This window comes from Rhinatrema bivittatum, chromosome 19, assembly GCF_901001135.1.
Source record: "Rhinatrema bivittatum chromosome 19, aRhiBiv1.1, whole genome shotgun sequence".
Classification (NCBI taxonomy): Eukaryota; Metazoa; Chordata; class Amphibia; order Gymnophiona; family Rhinatrematidae; genus Rhinatrema; species Rhinatrema bivittatum.
Genome location: NC_042633.1, coordinates 15,593,585 through 15,614,395, shown reverse-complemented (window position 1 = coordinate 15,614,395; position 20,811 = coordinate 15,593,585). Strand labels below are relative to the sequence as shown.

Below are 20,811 nucleotides of genomic sequence, written 5' to 3'. Positions count from 1 at the left end.
CAGTCAAAAAAGCAAACAGAATGTTGGGAATTATTAGAAAGGGAATGGTGAATAAAACGGAAAATGTCATAATGCCTCTGTATCGCTCCATGGTGAGACCGCACCTTGAATACTGTGTACAATTCTGGTCGCCGCGTCTCAAAAAAGATATAATTGTGATGGAGAAGGTACAGAGAAGGGCAACCAAAATGATAAAGGGGAATGGAACAGCTTCCCTATGAGGAAAGACTAAAGAGGTTAGGACTTTTCAGCTTGGAGAAGAGACGACTGAGGGGGGATATGATAGAGGTGTTTAAAATCATGAGAGGTCTAGAACGGGTAGATGTGAATCGGTTATTTACTCTTTCGGATAATAGAAGGACTAGGGGGCACTCCATGAAGTTAGCATGGGGCACATTTAAAACTAATCGGAGAAAGTTCTTCTTCACTCAACGCACAATTAAACTCTGGAATCTGTTGCCAGAGGATGTGGTTAGTGCAGTTAGTGTAGCTGTGTTTAAAAAAGGATTGGAGAAGTTCTTGGAGGGGAAGTCCATTACCTGCTATTAAGTTCACTTAGAGAATAGCCACTGCCATTAGCAATGGTAACATGGAATAGACTTAGTTTTTGGGTACTTGCCAGGTTCTTATGGAGTGGATTGACCACTGTTGGAAACAGGATGCTGGGCTTGATGGACCCTTGGTCTGACCCAGCATGGCATTTTCTTATGTTCTTACCTTTCTATGTGCATGCAGTGTGTGAAGCTGCAGGCTGGGAATAAGGCTGTGAAAGGTATGTTTAGTGCAAGCAGTAAATATTCATTATTTACTGTGACTCTCCAGGCTGCACAACATGCACACAGGCATGGGCCTTATAATTAAGTATACAAGCTGCCAGCATAAATAGTTAATGGTATGTGAAAGGTGGCCTGGCCAAGGTACACATAAACAGTACATGAGGTGACTTAGTACAAGCACTTGCGGCCCAACCCTTGCTGTGGTGCTCAGTTCAAGCTGAGTCGATATACCAGATGTGCCTAACAAATACATATTTCATTATGGCCACTGCTACACCTCTGCACCTGCAAGAACAGCACGGTAACCGAGTGATTTCACAAGTTCTTGAAATATCAGGGTAATATGTTGTACCATAGTCACCCCAGTACACATAATGGGTCACGGTGAGAGGGCCATGAGCTACAGAGAGCTTCTACTACCTCAAAGCACTAAAAATGTTAAGAGTTTGAAAAGGACCTGCTATACTCTTATGTAAAATAGACCCAAGGGCGGAAGGCCCAAAAGCTGGAGGCCCCGCACACAACAAGTGGCCGAGTGACCATGGTGCACTCAGAACAACATAGCCTAGGTATCACGCTCACGTGTGTTAGCAGTACCCAGGTACAGGCTGCTGTCCCTTCACAGATACTTTGTGAAACGGTACTCTGTAAATATGGATGAAGGTGCTCATTGTCAGCTTACTCTAACCGCTTCTCAGTCATTTATACTCCCTCCTCCACAAACAGTAAGTATAGCTCCATTCAGGAAACACCTCGGGCGCAGGCATTTTTCACATGAACTTAATGGCAGATTGGCTAAAGGGCCCCGGAATGGTTTAACACACCGTACAGGGCAGCTTGGCACGATGCCGACAGGTTAAGCACATCCTCAAGCATGATAACCACCTGACATTTGTGGTAGCAGTAGCCCTAGCGAATGAGATGGAGGGCATGTGACAATGCTTGCTGACTCTGTCAGGTTCACTTGACCACAGTTAGGCTACTGAGGAAGCCATATAGGCCACCCTGCATGGACTGGTTAGGACCAAAGGACAGGTTAATAATCATTAAAATGGCAAACGGTTACAGCACTTACTGAACACTGTTCAGCTTTGCTGCTGTTCACAGACCTTCACACACATGTGGAAGAGCTGAAGCTATAAAGGCAGTCAGCAGTACAATATGGTTAGGGTGTGAGACAATGTGCTTTGCAGGGCCTCACACATAAGACATGCACTGTCAATTCCAGTATGTTTCCCATTACTGTAATGGTTATCATGAAGGAACAAACAGAAGTGCTGATTGTTACAGCAGAATGATATCTGACACTGTGTAATGACACGGACTTAACAAAAGCCGGCCATAGGGATATTATAGTTAGTCGTCATGTGAAAGGCTGGTTAACCCTGGGTCTGCATGATGCTAACTTCTGTTAAGGAAACTTGAGGCAGCGGTACGACTGGTGGGTCACGTGACTAATGCAGAGTGGGATGGCCTTTAACTCATAGCTTATATGAGTCCTGCAAGTGGCTATTCACATATTTATATGAGGGGAAACCTGTCATACCAGCATGATATCACCACAGCCAATAGCCTGACCTTGCAGCCATCTACTCAGGAAACCTTGCATTCAGAAAGGTCCATGGCAGGTTCAAAGGAGCTATGCACCTTGTTACACCTGTTATAGCACTGTGACATGCACATTTCAAACTGACTGAGAGGTGCCCCCGTGATGTCTGTCAGGCCACATGGTTCTAGGTAGGCGACAGACCTTGTTAACAGACGTGCCTCTTTTTCTGTGAGATGCAGGCAGAACAGAAGGTGCCTACACCATGTGAAAAACGTTACATCGGCAGGATAGCTTTTATTCCAACGACAGTGCCAAGGTCCATAATCCACACATTAATGAAAATTGGCCTGATACTTAGGCGTGCACATTAAAACAAACATTAGCGTCATGAGTGGAAGCGCTGCTCATAATCGTCAGCCACACCTACCAATGCAAGTACATTCCATAGGCCAGGGCCATCAGGCAAAGTGTGAAACTATGAGGTTCTGGCGAATCTGGCTGCCAGTCGCTAGGGTCTCCTGGGCTCGGGCACTGCCACATGTGGGATCCTGTGGGAGATCTGGAAGTATATCCATTGCTAGAGATGTGCTTCGTTTTTTTCTACCGGGTCATTTTTTGACTCGGATACTTCGTGGTAAAATTCGGGTTTTCTCGTTTCGTTTTTTTGAAAAACGTTTCGTTTTTTTTAAAAACGAAACGAGGAAACCCGAAACAGGCCCAAAAAACGAAGCGGGAAAACGAAGTAAAAAAAAACCCCACCCCAAGCATTTAAATTCATTTTAATACATTACATACAACCCCCCCCCCCCACCATCCCGATCCCTCCCCAAGACTTACTAACATCCCTGGGGGTCCAGCGGGGTCCAGGGTTCCATTTGTCCCTCCGTGCCCGGTGTGCCACTGCCAGCCATGCTCAAAATGGTGCCGAATAGCCTCTGAACTACTATGTCACAGGGGCTACCGGCGCCATTGGTCAGCCCCTGTCACATGGTATGAGCACAAGATAGCGCCGATGGCCATGTGACAGGGGCTGACCAATGGCGCCGGTAGCCCCTGTGACATAGTAGTTCAGAGGCTATTCGGTACCATTTTGAGCATGGCTGGCAGTGGCACACCGGGCACGGAGGGACAAATGGAACCCTGGACCCCGCTGGACCCCCAGGGATGTTAGTAAGTCTTGGGGAGGGATCGGGATGGGGGGAGGGTGGTTGTATTATAGTTAATCTTAATGTTTGGGGTGGTTTTTAATTTAAAAAAAAAAAATGTGCCCCTCTCCCCATACAAACCCGAAAAACGAATTTTCCCTGAAGTTCGGTGAAAATCCTTTCCAGGTTTCGGGGCCCCCGAACCACGACAAATTAGGCAATTTCGTTGCAATTGCCTAATTCGTGATAAACGATTGCACATCTCTATCCATTGCTAGTCCATGATGTACTGCCACATTATGGAAAACACAGCACAGTAGGATAATCCTGGCAGCTTTGTCTGGGGCCTACATTAAAGCTCCTCCTGTCTTATCCAAACAGCGAAAGCGGCTTTTCAGAAGGCCAAAGGTGCGTTCAATGACTGTGCTGGTACCACATAAAGCATTGTTGTATCTCATCTCTGTAGGCCTGTTAGGCATGTGTATAGGGGTGAGAAGCCATGGCTGGCAACCATAACCTGAATCTCCTGCTCCAATGACATAAGAAACACATTACTGTTTGCTATGTTATAGCCACCTGTGTCTGCCTACCCACAACATCCAGTAAGACAGTGCAAGATAGCCTGGACCTTTGCTGAGCCTTAAAGGCTCATTAGTGTTGCCTGACGGCAGTAGAGTTAGGAGTTGTGACCTATAGCGCTAGCCATCTGATATGCTCATAACTACAGCATTGGATGTGCATCTGACAAGGGTGGCCTAACTGGCCCTCATAATCTAGCAAAGGGCACTGATGTGTAGCTGCCAGCCAACTGTAAAGACGAACATTAGTAAGTGAAACATCAGGGTATGCTAGAGAGAACGTTCCTGGATGGAATAAAAAACAGTTTTATGGAGCAATTGGTTCAGGAACCGAAGAGAGAGGAAGCAATTTTAGATCTAATTCTCAATGGAAAGCAGGATTTTGTGAGAGAGGCAATGGTGGTGGGGTCGCTTGGCAATAGTGATCATAATCTGATCAAATTTGAATTAATGACTGGAAGAGGAACAGTGTGCAAATCCACAGCTCTAGCACTAAACTTTCAAAAGGGAAACTTTGATAAAATGAGAAAAATAGTTAGAAAAAAAATGAAATGAAGAGGATTTATTTTATTTTATTTATTTACTTTTATATACCGCGGCTCGTTGGCAAACATCACCTCGGTTTACAATGAACATTAAGTGAGCAACAGGCTTTACAATCCAACATATTTAAGAAAGGATACAATAGCTGATAACATTCAAATTAAATTATAATAAAACCAAACTAGACTTAGCTAGGGCGTATAGTACTGGGGATCAACTTAAAGGAACATTATTAACAGTACAGAAATTTTTTATGTCCATATTAGTCATATTGTAGGAAGATAGGACATCAAAAGGCGTTTAGCATAATTGAACGTAACTGATTGGAATGGGAAGAAAGTATTATATACATTTCATAAAATATTTTAATATGAAGAGTAAAGGTTCATAAATTGTAGGCTCATTTAAACAGGTATGTTTTTAAATTCTGTTTAAATTTATTGTGGCAGGGCTCCAAGCGCAGATCAGTAGGTAATTTGTTCCATATGTTAATACCAGCTATCGTAAATGTTCGTTCTCTTGTTGTGACATATTTTATTTGTTTAAGCGTCGGTGTCTTTAGCTTAGCCAGGTGCATTTTTCTAATTGGTCTGTCCGAAGTATGGAATGTAAAGAATTCAGAAGACCAATGCATTTCTTGGTTATATAATGTTTTGTGTATGAGAGTAAGTACCTTGAATATTATCCTAGATGCAATCGGGAGCCAGTGTAGTAGTTGTAGTGCAGGAGTAATGTGTTCATGGCGGTGAGTGTTAGTAATCAAGCGTGCAGCTGCATTTTGAAGCATCTGTAGTGGCTGTATTGAGACATTTGGTAGACCTAGTAGTAAGGAGTTACAGTAGTCCAATTTAGGTAATATCGTAGCCTGTAGTACAGTCCGGAAGTCATTTGGGTGTAGTAGAGGTTTTATCCTTTTCAATGTATGAAGTTTGTGGATGAAGTTTATGAATGAAGAATGTATACATTTTTATTATGAATGTATACATTTTTATTTTTATTATGAATTTTATTATGAATTTTATTATGAATGTATACATTTTTATTATACATTTATGTATGAAGTTTGAGGATGAAGAGGATGTTGGGGAGATACCCTTTCTGGAGAAGGTTTTCATGGGTAATGATTCAAATCACGGTGATCCTGGAAGATGTGATAGGCCTGATTGGCAAACTGAAGAGTAGTAAATCTCCTGGACCAGATGGTGTACACCCCAGGGTTCTGAAAGAACTAAAAAAAAAGAAATTTTAGACCTATTAGTAAAAATTTGTAACCTATCATTAAAATCGTCCAATGTACCTGAAGATTGGAAGATAGCAAATGTAACCCCAATATTTAAAAAGGGATCCAGGAAACTACAGACCGGTGAGCCTGACTTCAGTGCCGGGAAACATCGTGAAAACTGTTATACAGTATAAAATCACAAAATATTTAGATAGACATGGTTTGATGGGACACAGCCAGCATGGATTTACCCAAGGGAAGTTTTGCCTCACAAATCTACATTTTTTTGAAGGGGTGAATAAACGTGGACAAAGGTGAACCAGTAGACGTGTGGTGTATTTGGATTTTCAGAAGGCGTTTAACAAAGTCCCGTAAGAGAGGCTTCTATGAAAACTAAAAAGTCGTGGGATAGGAGGCGATGTCCTTTTATGGATTGCAAGTAGATTAAAAGACAGAAAACAGAGAGTAGGATTAAATGGACAATTTTCACAGTGGAAAAGGGTAAACAGTGGAGTGCCTCAGGGATCTGTACTTGGACCGGTGCTTTTCAATATATATATAAATGATCTGGAAAGGAATACGACGAGTGAGGTTATCAAATTTGCGGATGATACAAAATTATTCAGAGTAGTTAAATTACAAGCGGATTGTGATACATTACTGGAGGACCTTGCAAGACTGGAAGATTGGGCATCCAAATGGCAGATGACATTTAATGTGGATAAGTGCAAGGTGATGCATATAGGGAAAAATAACCCTTGCTGTAGTTGCACGATGTTAGAGGAGTTACCACCCAGGAATGAGATGCAGGCATCATAGTGCATAATGGGGTAGATTTTAAAAGAAGCGCGATCAGCCTACTTTTGCTTGCGCATCAGACTCAAGCAAAAGTACGCTGGATTTTAGTAGATACGCGCGGAGCCGCACGTATCCACTAAAATCCTGGATCGGCGCGCGCAAGGCTATCGATTTTGTATAGCCTGCGCGCGCCAAGCCGCGCTGCCTCCCCCCGTTCCCTCCAAGGCCGCTCCGAAATCGGAGCGGCCTCGGAGGGAACTTTCCTTTGCCCTCCCCTCACCTTACCCTCCCTTCCCCTACCTAACCCACCCACCCGGCCCTGTCTACACCCCCCCTTACCTTTGTCGGGGGATTTACGCCTCCCGGAGGGAGACGTAAATCCCCGCGCGCCAGCGGGCCTGCTGCGCGCCGGGCCGCGACCTGGGGGCGGGTACGGAGGGCGCGGCCACGCCCCCGGGCCGTAGCCACGCCCCGTACCTGCCCCCAAAACGCTGCCGACACGCCCCCGCAACGCCGCGCGCTCCGGCCCCGCCCCCGACACGCCCCCCTCCGAGAACCCCGGGACGTACGCGAGTCCCGGGGCTCTGCGCGCGCCGGGAGGCCTATGTAAAATAGGCTTCCCGGCGCGCAGGGCCCTGCTCGCGTAAATCCGCCCGGTTTTGGGCGGATTTACGCGAGCAGGGCTCTGAAAATCCGCCCCAATACATTGAAATCATTGGCCCAGTGTGCTGTGGTGATCAAAAAAATAAACAGAATATTAGGAATTATTAAAAAGGGAATGGAAAATAAAACAGAGCGGGGAAGATTTTAAAAGAAGTGCGCGCGGCCTACATGTGCGCGTGCTACCCAGCGCGCGCACATGTAGGCCCGATTTTATAACATGCGCGCGCATGTTATAAAATCAGGGGTGGGAGCGCGCAAGGGGGTGCACAATTATTCACCTTGCGTGCGCCGAGCTGCGCTGCCTTCCCTCGTTCCCTTCCCCCTAACCTGACCTTCCCACCTCTTCCCCTAACCTTTCCTCCCCCTAGCCCTATTCTAACCCCCCCAAAATTTGTAATTTACCTTCTGCGCCTGCCTCCGGGCGCGCGATCCCAAGCACAGCAGCAAATGGCTGCTGTGCCTGGAACCTCTGACCCCGCCCTGCCCCCTTCCCACCCCTTTAGTAAAGCCCCGGGACTTACACGCGTCCCAGGGCTTTACGCATGTCGCCGGGCCTTTTGAAAATAGGCCCAGTGCGGGAAGCCCATTTACGCACGTAACCTTTTTAAAATCCGGCCCAGGATGTCATAATGCCTCTGTATCGCTCCATGGTGAGAGCGCACCTTGAATACTGTGTACAATTCTGGTCGCCGCATCTCAAAAAAGATATAATTGCGATGGAGAAGGTACAGAGAAGGGCAACCAAAATGATAAGGGGAATGGAACAGCTCCCCTATGAGGAAAGACTAAAGAGGTTAGGGCTGTTCAGTTTGGAAAAGAGAAGACTGAGGGGGGATATGATAGAGGCTTCAAAATCATGAAAGGAGTTGAACAAGTTAATGTAAATTTGTTATTTACTTTCTCAGGGCCACAGGGCACTCCATGAAGTTAGCAAGTAGCTCATTTAAAACAAATCAAAGAAAATTCTTTTTCACTCAGCGCATAGTTAAGCTCTGGATTTCATTGCCAGAGGATGTGGTTACAGCAGTTAGTGTAACTGGGTTTAAAAAAGGTTTGGATAAATTCCTAGAAGACACATCCATAAACTGCTATGACGGTAATTAATAAGCAATAGTAGCTTGGGATCTATCTAATGTTTGGGTACTTGCCCAGGTACTTGTGACTTGGATTGGCCACTGTTGGAAACAGGATACTGGGCTTGATGGACCCTTGGTCTGACCCAGTATGGCATATCTTATATTCTGTATGTTCTTTTGTATGTGAGTTGCCTTTCTGGTTAACTGGATGAGGGTACACCAAAAAACCTAAAAGTACGAAAGAGGACAGCTACATGAGTGATGCCGCTGACAAGAGTCATCAGTAGCAAACTTGTCAATTCAGGCTTTGATCTGGGTCTGGAGAGAGCAGATTGAAGTGCATAAACTTTTGAAAATGTTGACTCTGAGCTCTTCACCTTTTGAGGGCACTGGGATTTTCGAAACAAGCCATGAAGTTGCCCCTGACCTCCTGTCAAGAGTGGATCTCCATGCACAGGAGATGTTTTGGGTTTGAAATAAACCCCATAGTGATTGGAGGGGAACCCAGGAATTGTGGGACTGTAGGAATCCTTCCCTGGGCCCTTCTGCTCTATATAGATAGAAGGAAAGGAAGGATATCGGGTAGAGCTGTGCTAACATTTTTTTTTATTTTTTTTTTAATTTAAACTTTATTATTTTCATTAAAGATGTCTTCATGAATATAACAGGAAAATATGCTATACATCCAATATTCCATTCACATAAAATAATAAAACATATCACTAAACTGTTAACATATCATATAATTGGGGGAGAAACAGAGGAAAAATATATATTTTACTCATATATATTAAACAAAAAACTTAAACTAAGGTTCCCTAATATTTGGGTGCCCTAGTACAGCTAAAACATAGAGAAAAGGAGGTATTCTATTTTTTTTGGACTTCATTCTCTGAGACCACGACTTGATTTTTATCTACCAAAAACATTTCTAAATGTGCTGGGTCTGAGAAGACAAATTTCTTCCCCTGATATGTCACAAAACACAGGCATGGGAATTTTAAGAAAAAAGTGGCATTTAATGCCAACACCTTATTTTTTAAAGACAAAAAATACTTCCTCTTTGCCTGGGTTGCGCGAGCCACGTCAGGGAAGATTTGAATCTTCTGGCCACAAAAAAGCACATCCTTATATCTGAAAAATTTCTTGAAAACATTCTCTTTGTCCTGTTCTGTTAAGAAAGAAATAAAAAGGGTTGCTCTATTAGTAATTATGTCAATAGACTCTTCTAGGAATGTTGATACCCCCACGCTAGAGGGGGCCTCTGAAACCATATTATCTTGATCCCTTTTTATTCTTTTTTGAGGAAAATAAAATATTCTAGATATTTTTGGAATATCACTCTCATCATAAAACAATATTTCTTTTAAGAATTTCTTAAACATCTCTTCAGGTGACAACAACCGTGTCACTGGAAAATTTGTAATTCTTAAATTCTTAACTCTTAACATATTTTCTATATATTCAATTTCTTTATGCATAACAATGCTATCTCTAATAAACACTTCTCCAGACTGCTGGACTAATTGAACCTTGTTTGTTAATATTCCTAACTCTTTTTCACATTGATTAACTTTCCTAGCCTGTTCATCTATCAACACCCTATTACCATTAATCACAGTTGACAATGAGTTGTTCATCAACATAATATTATTATCAAGTCGTGATATCATTCGCCCTAAGTCTACCAATGTGACATTTTCAGGTATTACTACCGGTTCTATGTGACATTGGGTATCAACTGGGATTTTAACTCTAGCACTATCTAAAGTTAAGGAAGTTCTTATTTCCACAGTTCCAGGTGAATCAAGTGATTGTAACTCACGAGAGTCCCCTTGCACTGCTCCCAGCTGGTTACATGCCGCTTCTCTTGATGGTTCCAAATTCGGCTGCGGTGGAGGTAGAAGTCTCTCGCCAGGACTTAGAGAGACTAACGATGTAGCTCCCAGACTGTCCTCTTCCGGCGTCTCCAACTGTCGAATGACATGTTGGTCCATGGGTCCTGATCGATGTGGAGGGACGGGTGAAGATGTATACACTTTTGCCTTCCTTTTTCTACCCATCAAACTGGATAGAAGAGTCTTAAAGGATCAAAATACCACCCGAACTCCGGACTCTTCCGGGCTAAGCCGGGCAAAGCCGCGCGCCCCTTCGGAGCGCGCGGCTTAGGAGGCGCGCCGGCGGCGTCCAAGCGCCGCACTTCCGCTGTTTTTATTTGCGGTGGAGTGATGCCCTGGCTGACGTCACTCAGCCGCGCCCCCAGCACTTCCTACCGGCAGTTTGTTTCTCGGGTCCTCGGATTCAGGTAGGCCCCGGGGAAGGCAGACCCCCTCCTTCTCTCTCGCACTCTCCCTGGCCAATGCTGTCCACACCGCAGGTCTTATAGTCGGTGGAGGGACGCCCTGGCTGACGTCACTCAGCCGCGCCCCCAGCACTTCCTACCGGCAGCTTGTTTCTCGGGTCCTCGGATTCAGGTAGGCCCCGGGGAAGGCAGACCCCCTCCTTCTCTCTCGCACTCTCCCCGGCCAATGCTGTCCACACCGCGGGTCTTATAGTCGGTGGAGGGACGCCCTGGCTGACGTCACTCAGCCGCGCCCCCAGCACTTCCTACCGGCAGCTTGTTTCTCGGGTCCTCGGATTCAGGTAGGCCCCGGGGAAGGCAGACCCCCTCCTTCTCTCTCGCACTCTCCCCGGCCAATGCTGTCCACACCGCAGGTCTTATAGTCGGTGGAGGGACGCCCTGGCTGACGTCACTCAGCTGCGCCCCCAGCACTTCCTACCGGCAGCTTGTTTCTCGGGTCCTCGGATTCAGGTAGGCCCCGGGGAAGGCAGACACCCTCCTTCTCTCTCGCACTCTCCCCGGCCAATGCTGTCCACACCGCGGGTCTCTAATAGTCGGTGGAGGGACGCCCTGGCTGACGTCACTCAGCCGCGCCCCCAGCACTTCCTACCGGCAGCTTGTTTCTCGGGTCCTCGGATTCAGGTAGGCCCCGGGGAAGGCAGACCCCCTCCTTCTCTCTCGCACTCTCCCCGGCCAATGCTGTCCACACCGCGGGTCTTATAGTTGGTGGAGGGACGCCCTGGCTGACGTCACTCAGCCGCGCCCCCAGCACTTCCTACCGGCAGCTTGTTTCTCGGGTCCTCGGATTCAGGTAGGCCCCGGGGAAGGCAGACCCCCTCCTTCTCTCTCGCACTCTCCCCCGTGCTAACATTTATTTATTCAGAAAGATTTCGTACCCTGCTCGAGGCTGGGTACATAAAAACATACACAATAAAAACATAAAACACCAGCAACAATGCATTATCCTACAATCCTCAATGCATAACTTTTAGCCTTCCAGAGAACAAAACCAATCTGCAATTCTCAGCCTTCCAATCTCAATGCAACTTGCATATTAACCTTCAACTGTCAATATATCAACATCTTGAATCAATTGTCATCTGTTTAAAAAGCAGGGTGACAAAATATCATTATTCCTTTCTCATGATGAATAGATAAAAATAACATGAAACCAGTGGCGTAGCCAGAATTGATTTTTTGGGTGGGCACAAGGTTAACATGGGTGGGCTGTAGGCATGCAGGTCTACTAGTTGTTTTTTTACTGATAAATAATGCCAAATTATGCAGCATAGCATTCACATCTACACCTAAGTATGAGGTTTACTTAATGATACAAACATAATTCACGGTGATTTGTGGTACTTTAGCCTTCTTATTATTACGATTTTATACACGGCTCCTACCTGTCCATAAATTTTGAGAGAGCGGTTGTGTTGCTTATATTTAAATTGCTAACATCTCAAAATATAGATATATATTTTTACCTTTGTTGTCTGATCTTTGTATTTTTCTAATCAGTTGGTCCTGGTCTCTTTTTCCCATTTTTTCCCTTATAGCTCATTTCCTAATTCCTTTTCAGTGTCTTTCTTCTATTACTGTCTTCTTCCCTTCCACACACACACACACACACACACACGCTTTCTCTCACAGACTCCCTCTCACACACTCAAGCTCTCACTCTCATATGCTCTCCCCCCCCCCCCCCCCAAGCTCACATTCAAGTTCTCACTTTCTCACCCCTCCCCAGGCTTATATTCTTATGCACACACAGATGCACATCCAGGCACCCATTCTCACCCACACACATAAACCCAGACTCCCATTCTCACCCACAAACCCATGCTCCCAGTCTCACCCACACATATTCAAGCTCCCATTCTCATCCATACATATACACATTTAAGGTACTATTCTCACCCACACATACACACATTCAAGCACCCATTCTTATCCACATATTCAAGCTTCCATTCTCACCCACCCACACAAACCCAGGCTCTCATTCTCACCCATATATACAGACATTCAAGCTCCCATTCTCACCCACCCACAAACCCAGGCTCCCATTCTCAACCACACATACACACATTCGAGCTCCCATTCACCCACATATTCAAGCTTCCATTCTCACTCACATACACACCCAGGCTCCAGTTTTCACCCACACACACTCCCATTCTCATCCACACATACACATTCAAGCACGTGCACAGCTTCCGCTTTCTCCCCCAGAGCAGGAAGATCAGCTGCCTCTCCTGCTGCCACCGGACTCCTGCTATCTTCGGGCGTCCGAACTTCCTGTCGGGGGGGGGGGGAGCGGAAGCGCAGCGCACAACGTCCGCTTCCTCCCCCCCAGCAGGAAGATCGGCGGACTATACGGCCCGACGCCCGAAGATAGCAGGAGGCCGGTGGCAGCAGGAGAGGCAGCTGATCTTCCTGCTTTGGGGGAGAAAGCGGAAGCTGTGCTCGGCGCTTCCGCTCCCCCAAACAGGAAGTTCGGCAGGCCGTTTGGTCCGAAGATAGCAGAACGGGTGGCAGCAGGAGAGGCAGCTGATCTTCCTGCATTGGGGGGAGGAAGCGGAAGCTGCCCGCGGCGCTTCCGCTCCCCACCCCCAAACAGGAAGTTCGGCGGGCCCGAAGATAGCAGGAGAACGGGTGGCAGCAGGAGAGGCAGCTGATCTTCCTGCTTTGGGGGGAGGAAGCGGAAGCTGCCCGCGGCGCTTCCGCTCCCCCCCTCAACAGGAAGACCGGTTGGCCATACGGCCGCAGCAGCGCTGCCCCATGTGTGCAGTGATGGCGCGCGAGGCGTGGGTTCTCTTGTTCGCTGTCGCGGGGATGGGATCCCGCGACAGCCTTGCAGTTCCGGTGCCAGTTGGGTGGGCCTGGGTCTAAGTTGGGTGGGCACCTGCCCACCCGTGGCTACGCCACTGCATGAAACGTGCAGTGTATATTGTATATGATTATACACATATACATATTTTATTTAAAACATTTCTTACCCATATGCTCTCAAGTTTGCAGCGGGTTGCGTAAAAATGTTCGTAATATGTAAAATAACCTACCTATAGGATTATGTGGCTGTATGGTTATTTTTATGAATATTGTATTGCTTCTATATGATTTTTATGTTGATTAGTGTGATATATGCTTTTTATCTGTTGGTTCTACTTCAATTGCGTTGCAAACTGTTTTGTGTTAGTCTTAAAAAAGACGGTATAGAAATCAAAGTAATGAAATATACGAGGGGGAGTCAATTAAAAAGATTCATTTAAACTGTTTATATGCTACAAGAAAATTGACCATATTTATCAACTCGCTTTTATATGTCTATATTTTATTTATTTATTTAAAATCTTTTCTATACCGTCGTTAAGCTAATTGCCGTTACAACGGTTCACAATAAGGCACATAATTTCAAACTTAAATGTGTTGAGTTATATTAACTAAACAGGTGCCATCAAATACTGTAACATAGTTTCATATTAAATATTACTTAGTGGTTGTGATAAGTCATGTCTGCTTTAAGTATATCGGTTATAAGATAAATTGACACTTACGTCTGTGTGTGTGTATATGTGTAACCATTTTCTACATCTACAAGTCTACAAGTCCTCAATGTCAATCTTTATGATTGCTTTTTTGTTGTTAGACATGGTGGCTGAGACACGCAAGCTCGCATGGGTCACCACTAGCGTCTGACTGTCCTTCTTGATCTCGGCACGCTGGAAGGAGGAGGTGGGGCTGAGGTTGTAGTACATGCTCTTGAAGAGTGGCTTGTCAGCCTCGATGGATGGGTCAGTGATGTAGAGGCCATAGTTGATTCTGTAGAGGAGATAGTCAAAGGGGTTGGAGAACATGATGACCAGGGAGCAGTTGGAGACATGGTAGACAAGGAGCCCCACGCTCCCACAGGCCGTTTTGGGCACCTTGATGTAGATGCAGTGGTCCTTCGTCCCTGGTGGGATTGTGGGGGCCGGAGGAGTGAAGACATAGCCACTCTCACAGAAGGTGCTGCCAAAGAAGAGAAAAGGGGGCGAATGATTAAAGGAAAACTACTGTGTACTTAGTCTGTAACCATGTGCGCTGGTAAAAGGGAGAATGGCCCTCTATGAGTGTGATGCAAGACAATAGCAACATGACCATAGGGCTGATTTTGAAAGTAGGGCAGAGCAGCCAAGATAACTGGCTATACTTTAGCCCTTTATCGTAGGATAAGTGTCAGCCACAAGCTAGCCAGTTAGGTTGTGGATGAAGACAGGCTTAACTCTAGCTGCTTAATTTAGCTGGCTAGTTCCATCTGAATATCAGCCTCTGTGTCATCAAGCAAAAAAATAATCTCCTTGTTTAAATGTTAGACTTTAACTTGCAATCCATCAGAAGTGGGAGTAGCCATTTTGTTTGCTAAAGATAGCATCCATTCCTCTCACTCTGGTATAAACCCAGCAAAAAAGGACCTTAGATTATACAATGACATATATCTGATGCATATTTACAGCCCAAAGGAATCATTCTACCATTGCAAATGATTTTTCAATGGCCTTGGATCAATCCTTTGCATAACTTTAAATGCCAGTGATAGGGTTTTGAATTTCCATCTCGCACTGACTGCCAGTGAAGTCCTAAAAGTAACGGACCTGCAGATGTTCTCCTAGGGCTTCCAGTCACTAACCTTGCTGTCATACTTTGAATCAATTGCATCTTCCGCATTCGTTTTGCTGGAAGTCCCAAAAACAACTCAGTGCAATCGTCGATATGTGAAAGTAACAATGCATATGCCACAGATTTTAAAGCAGGCAGGTCAAAGTAGGCTCCGATGTATCTCTGCATTTTCACTTTCTAATAGGCATTTTTCACTACCTGTGAAATATGCTTTTTCATGCTTAAAGTTGAATCAAATATTTAGGTTAATATACTCTACGTAATGTATAAATATATAGGTAGAGTCATATATGTGATATATATATTTCGGGTATATTCACCGTTTTCTTGGAGAAAGTATTACATGCAATTATGTGAAAATTTGAAAATTTAAAATTAAAAAAAAAAAAAAGTTGAATCAAGCATGACACTCAGCGATCTTATTCTCCCTTTTTGGAATCAAATCATCATCATTCAATTTTAAAGGTTTATCAAAATCAAAAACCCTTCATGTCAGAGTGGATTAGAGACTGAAATTCAAGGTGAATGTTGAAACTGGAGAATAATTATAATTTGCTGACAGCCTTGGGTTGTACCAGCGTTAGCTACTCAGATCATCATAGAGGCGTGAACTTAATCTCCCCATGCTAGGGTGATCAAGTGGCTCCAGATCCCCAGAGTCCTGCTTTTCACCTACCACTGCCGCTCTGGACTCTTAATTCCAGCGTTTTGTTTTTTTAAGATAGGCTGGAAACAACAAAGCCATCGATAAGGTGGCCGCCTTGTCCCAGATCAATCAAACAGGCTGATCCAGACCTGCTTTTGTTCCCCCACTGGACTATGCATGAATTTATAGTGTAAACTTAGATCTGATTTTCTAAGAGGAAGTCCAGGGAACAGTCAGAACTACATTTCCCTAAATGCAATGGGGCAAAGCCTGGACTGGCCCGGCCTGGAGCCCTCTGGTAACCCCTGCCTATGCTGGACCTCCCTCGCTAAGCTTTCTTTACTCCTTCATTGAAATTCCAATCTAAGGTGAAGAGGGTCCTCTTGAGCTTTGTCTGCCTCATGATGGTGCTTTGTGTTATTACTTCTTCAGGTTCATGCATTCCTCTTTCCTTGTTAATACAGTTCCATGTAAGCCGACACGATGGACATATGAATGCTGGTATATACAAAACTTTCAATAAGGAAATAACTACAGTAAGGGTCCAGCTGTTAATAATTTAGATACAGGACTTTCCGAACATTTCTGCTTAGAAAGTAGAGTCATGCTAAAGCCCTTCCTGCTTCCCGAGCGGAGTTAATGGTTTCTGGCATGTTGGATGTCTTTTTCGGAGCCTGTGTGCTTTGGCAGCCGGCCCTTGTGCCTCCTAGGAGCTCTGGGTCTGCTTCTTCCGCCCCCAGATGGGAGAGGAAACGTTTGATCCTTATTTAGAAAGGGCGTTCTAAAGGGGGTTTTTTTCTCTCTTTGTATCCCCTCTTCTTCTTTATCCCTTCCTCTCTCTCTCTGTCTTTGCTTCTCCCTCTCTTCATACGTCTTTCACCTTCCCTCTCCCTGGTCCTCTCTGTGCTTTCTTCCCTCCCTCTTTCTCTCTCCTTCCCTCCCTATCCATGGATCGGTTTCATGCTCTGCTTCTCCCTTCCCTTCCCTCTCTTTTGTTCTGTTCTCTCCCCTCCCTCATCCATGCTTTCTCTTCCTGTGATTTCCTCTTCTGCCCCTTCTCTTTTTACATTTCTCTCTTTCTTTCCTCTCTGCCTTTTTGTTTCCTGTCCTCTTGACATTCCTTTGCTGTCTCCTATCAGTCTTCCCTCCCTTCCCTCCATCTCTCTCTCCTATTCTCTTTCTTCATCTGCTCCTCCCTCCCCTTTTCTCCTCCCTATAGATATTTTCCCCACCTTTCTTTCTTGCTCCATCTACTTCTTTCCTCTTTTTCTCACTCTCTTCCTCTGTCTCCTCCTCTTGCTTTTCCTCTCCAATTAACTGTCCCCCCTAAAGCTCGACAGAAAACATTTCCTTTTTACTGGTACTCTTCCTATCCACCCAAAACCTCAACCCAATGCTTCACTGGTATCTAACTTCTCTCCTCCCGGACCCCACCCCTTGCTTCTGCAGTCTTAGCACTGTTAAGTGCCAAACACACTTAAGGCGCTTCTCCACAGACACAAGGATACCATACCAAATTTGGTAGAAACAAACATCAATTTTTTATTGCATATTATCAATAAACAATACAGGTACCTTTTCCAGCTACTCATTGTGACTCCCATGACCATCCATCACAAGTTTTCGACAGCTCCAGCTGCTGTCCAAATGTCTCCTGGAATTTCTCCAAATTAGGGTCACTAGGGGCATTTAAGGTTCCCATGGCCAGACCTGCAAGCAGGCCAAGGCAGCAGAGGATTCTGGGAGAGTCATAATCTCCAGGTTGGTCACACACACACACACACATATCAGCACTTAGACTGGAGTCCTTACCTCGGCTTGGTCAAGATGTGGCACTTTGTGTTGTTGCGTATTTCGACTGCCACACACCTTGTGCTGTCCACTTGGCCCACAATCTCTTCAATCGACGACATTATATCTGCAGTGGGGGGGGGGGGGGGGGGTGCTCCTGCGATGGGTGGGATCCCCTTCCTCTTCAATGCTCCTCTGCCTGCATGAGCTGCTTCCCTAGCGTTTTGCTCAAGGGCTGAGAAAAGAATATCGAATTTCTTTGTGGCTTTTATTTTATGGAAGGGCGGGGAGCAGGAAACCAGAACTCAAATGAGGAAATGCACAATGACCAATAACAGAACTAAGGATGTAGCCTGACACCCTTCTCTCCTCCCAGGAACTTACTTAGTTTTTCTTGGCCAGGATAACTAGTTAGGTTTAAAGTGCCAGTACCTCCAATTTAGGCATGCACTTGTTTATTTTTCATATCAGAACAAGAAATTAAGGTTGGATGTTTCCAGGCCAAATCTCCCTCTATATTCCCCCCACCCCCATATAAAATAAATACATACAATTTTAACAGTAAAACTAACATGCAGCCAGCATCATCAGTCCACAGGGAGGTAAATCACAGGCCTGTTAGGCCCTCATCCAAAAGAGCTGCCCCTGAGTGTGAACTCCATGAGGGGATGTTTGAGTGCTGAAGGCCACATGGGGAGCAGTGGCAGATGTGCCCAGGCGGTGGGGGATCAGTAAACAGCAATTTCTAGATTCCAGTGCTTGTGGCTGCCCTTTCCCTCTATATTAAAAAAAAAATGGCTTTCACCAAAGTGTGTAAACTGACCATACACCAGAGATATTCCCTGAAAATTAATTCAGAACCCGAGATCTGCTGGTGAGCTTTGAGGACCAGAGCTGGAGGCTGACTCCCCTGTTCCCAACCCCCCCCCCCCCCCCAGAAAGGGATTGAGGGAACCAACTATGGCTCAGCCCTGCTTCCGCCTCACATTTTTACCTTAGATTACAAACTTTGAATACTTCCTCTTTTTAATATTTATGTTTAATTAACCAGCTGCCTTTTTTTTTTTTGCAGAGAAAATGTATCCAACACCAATCAAAGGGGGGTCATTCATCAAATCGCGTTAGGGCGTTATCTCGCGTTATGGCCCTAATGCTCGCGATAACGTCATAACGCATGCAATAAATACATCGCAAAATGCATGTGCAAATTGAAAATTAGTCACGTGGGAGGAGTTTGGGCGGAGTAAATGTAAATGAGGGCCGGTTAACGTTGCGTGCAATCAAGTAATGCACAGCAACGCAGGTTTTAACTCCGGAAATAACTACACCTGCAATAGCTGTGCGTTAACACCCGAAACGGGATTTATCACAAATTGCATAAGAACATAAGAAAATGCCATACTGGGTCAGACCAAGGGTCCATCAAGCCCAGCATCCTGTTTCCAACAGTGGCCAATCCAGGCCATAAGAACCTGGCAAGTACCCAAAAACTAAGTCTATTCCATGTTACCATTGCTAATGGCAGTGACTATTCTCTAAGTGAACTTAATAGCAGGTAATGGACTTCTCCTCCAAGAACTTATCCAATCCTTTTTTAAACACAGCTATACTAACTGCACTAACCACATCCTCTGGCAACAAATTCCAGAGTTTAATTGTGCATTGAGTAAAAAAGAACTTTCTCCGATTAGTTTTAAATGTGCCCCATGCTAACTTCATGGATTGCCCCCTAGTCTTTCTACTATCCGAAAGAGTAAATAACCGATTCACATCTACCCGTTCTAGACCTGTCATGATTTTAAACATCTCTATCATATCCCCCCTCAATCGTCTCTTCTCCAAGCTGAAAAGTCCTAACCTCTTTAGTCTTTCCTCATAGGGGAGCTGTTCCGTTCCCCTTATCATTTTGGTAGCCCTTCTCTGTACCTTCTCCATCGCAATTATATATTTTTTGAGATGCGGCGACCAGAATTGTACACAGTATTCAAGGTGCGGTCTCACCATGGAGCGATACAGAGGCATTATGACATTTTCCGTTTTATTCACCATTCTCTTTCTAATAATTCCCAACATCCTGTTTGCTTTTTTGACTGCCGCAGCACACTGAACTGACGATTTCAATGTGTTATCCACTATGACACCTAGATCTCTTTCTTGGGTTGTAGCACCTAATATGGAACCCAACATTGTGTAATTATAGCATGGGTTATTTTTCCCTATATGCATCACCTTGCACTTATCCACATTAAATTTCATCTGCCATTTGGATGCCCAATTTTCCAGTCTCACAAGGTCTTCCTGCAATTTATCACAATCTGCTTGTGATTTAACTACTCTGAACAATTTTGTGTCATCTGCAAAATTTGATTATCTCACTCGTCGTATTTCTTTCCAGATCATTTATAAATATATTGAAAAGTAAGGGTCCCAATACAGATCCCTGAGGCACTCCACTGTCCACTCCCTTCCACTGAGAAAATTGTCCATTTAATCCTACTCTCTGTTTCCTGTCTTTTAGCCAGTTTGCAATCCACGAAAGGACATCGCCACCTATCCCATGACTTTTTACTTTTCCTAGAAGCCTCTCATGAGGAACTTTGTCAAACGCCTTCTGAAAATCCAAGTATACTATATCTACCGGTTCACCTTTATCCACATGTTTATTAACTCCTTCAAAAACGTGAAGCAGCATGGCTTTACCCAAGGCAAGACTTGCCTTGGGTAAAGCCATGCTGACTTTGTTCCATTAAACCATGTCTTTCTATATGTTCTGTGATTTTGATGTTTAGAACACTTTCCACTATTTTTCCTGGCACTGAAGTCAGGCTAACCGGTCTGTAGTTTCCCAGATCACCCCTGGAGCCCTTTTTAAATATTGGGGTTACATTTGCTATCCTCCAGTCTTCAGGTACAATGGATGATTTTAATGATAAGTTACAAATTTTTACTAATAGGTCTGAAATTTCATTTTTTAGTTCCTTCAGAACTCTGGGGTGTATACCATCCGGTCCGGGTGATTTACTA

General features: G+C 44.9%; 2 protein-coding genes across 2 annotated transcripts; both read right to left on the bottom strand.

The window, feature by feature from the left end:
- Positions 1–4,609: 4,609 nt before the first annotated feature.
- On the bottom strand, positions 4,610–18,059 carry LOC115080594 (DELTA-thalatoxin-Avl1a-like). The gene is made up of 3 exons (XM_029584850.1): positions 17,809–18,059; positions 14,249–14,702; positions 4,610–5,819 (listed from the first exon to the last, which is right to left on the bottom strand). The coding sequence occupies exons 1-2, from the start codon at positions 17,907–17,909 to the stop codon at positions 14,294–14,296; spliced, it is 510 nt and encodes a 169-aa protein (XP_029440710.1). The 5' UTR covers positions 17,910–18,059; the 3' UTR covers positions 4,610–5,819; positions 14,249–14,293.
- LOC115080593 lies at positions 8,937–11,985 on the bottom strand. Its single transcript, XM_029584849.1, has 2 exons — positions 10,529–11,985; positions 8,937–10,495 (listed from the first exon to the last, which is right to left on the bottom strand). Exon 2 carries the CDS (start codon positions 10,411–10,413, stop codon positions 9,220–9,222), a length of 1,194 nt encoding a protein of 397 aa, XP_029440709.1. The 5' UTR covers positions 10,414–10,495; positions 10,529–11,985; the 3' UTR covers positions 8,937–9,219.
- Positions 18,060–20,811: the final 2,752 nt, after the last annotated feature.

Excerpts from the sequence above, each read along its gene's own strand:
- LOC115080593 (XM_029584849.1), bottom strand. The coding sequence starts at position 10,413 with ATGGGTAGAAAAAGGAAGGCAAAAGTGTATACATCTTCACCCGTCCCT.
- LOC115080594 (XM_029584850.1), bottom strand. The coding sequence starts at position 17,909 with ATGTCGTCGATTGAAGAGATTGTGGGCCAAGTGGACAGCACAAGGTGT. Across the intron at positions 14,703-17,808 it reads CACATCTTGACCAAGCCGAG|CACCTTCTGTGAGAGTGGCT; the intron begins GTAAGGACTCCA and ends CTTCTTTGGCAG.